Genomic DNA, 4,534 nt, shown 5'->3' with positions numbered 1-4,534 from the left:
GATAATAAAAAGTGGTGGAAAAGTTGGGGGACACTCTTCCAGTTTGGATGTTACTGTTCCATAGAATCAGTGTAAAACAATGGCTGAAGCTTGCTGTATAATTTTACTTTATCTATAAATATATTCAACATTACCAAAGAATGGCATGTAGAGATGATCTGGCAAACAAGACCAGCCATCAATACATCTAATGGAAATGTCCTGGTATCAATGTTTATTGTGATGATGGATGTGCATGAAGCAAATGATGAGTTAATGCACTCATATAACATAGTACCGTGATATCCCCCGCCCCAGTGGCTCAAATACAATTGGACCTGTATTTTTTTGAAACTGAGAATATATTTACTTTAAAATGAAAGGAAAAGTAACAGTATTTTTTATTTTGTACCTGGCTTATGGATTTTAGCATCACACACATCTTTTCAGCTTATAGGCTCCATTTGTTTTAGCAACAAACAAAATTAGCCTTTTTGTGTTCAATGTACAAAAAAAACAGCCTGAGAGGTCCTAGAAGCAGTTAGGTTACATGAATGTCCAATTTGTACATTAGCCAGTCCCTGGTGATAGGTCACACAATCCGCACTTCACATTGGTCGAGGAAGTTGCAGTTTTGAAGACAATGTGATCAGACAACATCCTGCTCTTTATGCTTGGATAGTTAAAAGTCTTATTTTCACTGCATAAATTCTACGTTACCTTTGGACATGCACTAAGTAAGCATACCATTTAATGTCACATAACTAAAACCTTTTCAGGTCATGGATAACGTAGCAATTTTAGAGGTTTTCCTCTTTAACCAAGGGCACTCGTTTTTAATGCAAGATAACTTTTTATGTAATCTATTCTTGGCTGAATTGCTCTTGATCAAAGAGCTGTGTACACATATGGACTTAACCAGTTGCAGGCCCACTGAGCTGGCGATAGTTCACCCCTAGTCCCAGTAATGGAAAGAAAACTCAAGGTAGTGGTAGTTTGAACAAAGGCTTGTAACATATCCATGAATTTTTAATTGCTTTTCAAACAGTTCAGCTCTGCTATGAATTCCTCTACATTGCATAAAAGTCATATGCCCACTAGGTTTTCATGGTTGTGTCTTTGTAGACAAAATCTATGTACAAAAAACGTACAACTCCCTGATGTTGGAGGTAGACAGTTGCTTTTCAAATCCTAGTTTTGGTCCTTTATTTTATTCAGCATTGAAAAGCCATGAATACAGAACAAATAACAGCTGTTACAATTCTCAACCATGACTTCTAATGTCACAGAATTTAATGTATGAATACAGTACACAGTAATGAAAAGTATCAAAAATTAGTTTACCTCAAAAAAGATAAATAAAACAAAAAGGTATCCACCAATACATTAACAGATGTTTTGTGCTACAGTTAAAATTGACTGTATACATAGGGGGATCATATTCCCAGTCATCAGCGTATGATATGAGAAAGTATACATGACTCAATTGCCAGACATAATGCTACATAAGGTATGCACAGAAGTTCAAGCAATAAATACATATATTAGTTTAAAGCCTTACAACAGCTACGCAAAGCAGATGCAGTTTGCTATTCCTAGCAAGCGATGATATTAGAGTAAAAATTCATGGAATGCATTAAAGCAACATTATTCTTTTTTCTTAGAAAAAAGTGTGGTAATTTATGGGTCCACCAACATTTTTACATAATATGCACAATTATCAAAATACAGACAAAGCAACTCAGAAAACCCCAACAAACCTAAAATCTAGTGTAGAAGCAAATTGCAGTTTTGGAGGTTCTTCTGGTATTATGTGCAAGCAGCTATTTTAAACAGTATTTATACAAAACCCATGCAAAATCTACAGGTTATATGCATTCTGTGGCTGACTTTTTTTTCTTTCCGAAAGTAGTATAGCTGAGGTATGCATACTTTAGCATTGTACTCTTAGGCCACCTTCCTGATGGTAAAGTTATTACACGTTTTTATTTCCAGTCCACCAAAGTATTTTAGACATGCACTTGAAAACACAATATTCCCTTGCAAGTAATCTTTATATTATCATTCTACAAATGTTTGAAGACAACCTATTACAATGCAAATCTTCCGTTTCTGACACTGGGAATGTAAACCTTCTGTTGACCATGTCCTAAAGACAAGCATATTAAAATGTAACCGCTATTGTGGCACTCTCACAACTTGTGCAATCTGTCATAATTGTTCTGATTTTTTTGTCCAGAGGTAGAACCTTTTAGAAAGCCTTTTGGGTGAGTGGGAGAACCCTTCTGAAAGACATTGTGCCCTATCATTTGGCGTGATAGATGATTCTGCATGTCTTTAAGCCTATTTGCTGACTCCAGCAAAGAATAAATCATGAGCTTAGTTGCAGAAACCAGCTCCTTCACACAGAGCTGGTGTGTGCATGTGCGTGTGTGTGTGTGTTAAGCTCTAGCAGCCACCTTCTGTCAAAAACTGTTTGTAAAGCAATAACCATATCAGGTTATGAGGTCCCTTGGTTTGGGGAAAAAAGTAAAGGATTATAAAGACTTGGCACAGAACTTGCAAACGTAACATATATACATAGTATGTTTTTTTAAGCACAAAGTAGACATACAGCTGTATTTTAAATACAATGCATTATTACAAATTATTAGAAAATTATTTTATGCATTCGTAGTTTTAGCAAAACAAGGATCAAGAAAGCCAGCATACCAACCACTTGGACTGTGTGCAAGTCTTTAAAAGGGAGCGTATTGTTAGCTTCACTATCCCATATAAGAAGAGGCAGAATTTTGTGTAACTTTGGTTTGACTGAAAACAGAAATGACCATTATAGCAACCACATCCTCTTTTCTAGATAACATTGGCTAAAGTTATCTAAAATTTTAAAAACTTTGAAAATCAGTCAAATTATATTTCTGAATTCTATAATGTAATTTCAACATATGTCTGATTAAACACACGTTATATTTATACATCGTAGTATAGGTTTAATTTAAACTAAATCAAATTGAAAGATGACCAAGTTAAAAACAAAATGTTATATATATGATATACTTTCAGCAAATATCAGCTAGAAAAGGCAGCAGTCACCTTAAACATCCTAGACTACAATGGCTATAATATATTTGCTTTCATTTGAAGCAACCAAGCCAGATCATTTCTTATCAACTTGAAATTCTTTTTTTGTTTTTGGCTTCACTAGATCTTTAAATGTTTGGTTACTACTATGTTTTCAGTTTCATTTAAGACGGCTCTGAACAAATTGTACAAAAAAGTAAAAGACAAAACGTACAAGACAGTCCCACTAACATCACATATTCACTAGAAAACATGACTGGATGTATAATTACAGTTTGGCTTAATGTAAATTAAACCAAATGTAATTATACAGCAGTACAAATTCTGCACTTCTGTTAAGTACACAAAAGTTTTGGTCAATGGTATTTATGATCCACAATAAGCTGCTTCCTACCAACTCCCACCATCTTCTTTTACAGTATTTTTACATCTCATCTTATTTTGCCATACAGTAAATACAGGCAAATTCTGCATTAACGTGGACTCTTTAGATTAATCAAACTACACATCAAAATGGACTTATTTTCTTTGTACAGGGCTAAATGAAACAATCCCAGAGGTTATCAGAAGGTAGTTCATGGAAAGCATCCTTTGTACTAATTAAAGTTACAGAAGGCTGACCAAAGCATGTGGCTGCTTCTGTCTCTGAGCTATTGGCCATTGTTTGAGTTGGCTTTGGTTTCTAGCTGTTGCCTTTGACTGTTTGCAGGTAGACAAAGCTTCAGAACGAGGAGGTAAAGAGAACAGTTGTAGAATATGCAGAAATGCATTTTTCCTTATGATGCTTGCACAAACAGTTACTTTCAACACTTTACATTTCAGCACTAACAAAAATACTGGAAGCCTAGTTTTTTTTTTTTTGGACAGTTCAAATTTGCAACACAGTCTCATAACTGTGGTTCTGTAATTGGTAACTAATGTCATTTACAGTTGGTGGCGCCAACATAAAAAAAATGAAAAAAGCAAACTACTGGTCCATTTAAAGTATTAGCTACATACAAGCAGTGACACTAATATTTCTGATACTACTCCTGTGCAAATGATGAAACAACAACAACTTGAACTGGATCAGCAATTGTTTCTAATATTAATAATTACTGTAGGTTGGAAATTCACACTGAATGAAACTAACACTATTTTTGGCAGAATATGAGGCCATTAGCTTTCTATAGAACAGACTTCCCCATTTTCATTCAATCCATGAACCCTTGCTTGCCAAATCCTTTTTTTTTATATATATATATATATAAGGTCGAGCCATTTTGAGTTTGTAAGGAAATCAGTCTTTATAGGTTAAAAACCAAGCATTTAATGCTTGTCATTACTTGGTCCCAAAGGGCTGTAACAAATAGTTCCTTTAGGCTGTCTCCTTGATGCATGCTCAATAAATAGTCACAGTAAAAGTCTGCCATATTTTCTTTGTAGTGATGTGGTTATGGAGGTCTGTCATGTGACCCTCTGTCTGTTCCTTGTT

The 4,534-nt window shown here is 34.8% G+C and overlaps 1 protein-coding gene across 16 annotated transcripts in view; it reads right to left on the bottom strand.

Annotated features, from left to right (window-relative positions):
* Positions 1-1,137: 1,137 nt before the first annotated feature.
* Positions 1,138-4,534, bottom strand: part of LOC117419882 (forkhead box protein P2) — a 149,174-nt gene continuing 145,777 nt past the window's right edge. For all 16 annotated transcript variants that reach the window (XM_058985813.1, XM_058985815.1, XM_058985812.1 and 13 more), the window contains one exon: positions 1,138-4,534. This exon is cut by the window's right edge and continues 143 nt beyond it. In XM_058985813.1, coding sequence (XP_058841796.1) covers positions 4,533-4,534 — 2 coding nt within the window. In that variant the 3' untranslated portion in view covers positions 1,138-4,532.

Source organism: Acipenser ruthenus, chromosome 14 (assembly GCF_902713425.1).
Source record: "Acipenser ruthenus chromosome 14, fAciRut3.2 maternal haplotype, whole genome shotgun sequence".
NCBI classification, from domain to species: domain Eukaryota; kingdom Metazoa; phylum Chordata; class Actinopteri; order Acipenseriformes; family Acipenseridae; genus Acipenser; species Acipenser ruthenus.
The sequence above is the reverse complement of the archived record's forward strand: the minus strand, read 5'-3'. Positions and strand labels throughout refer to the sequence as shown.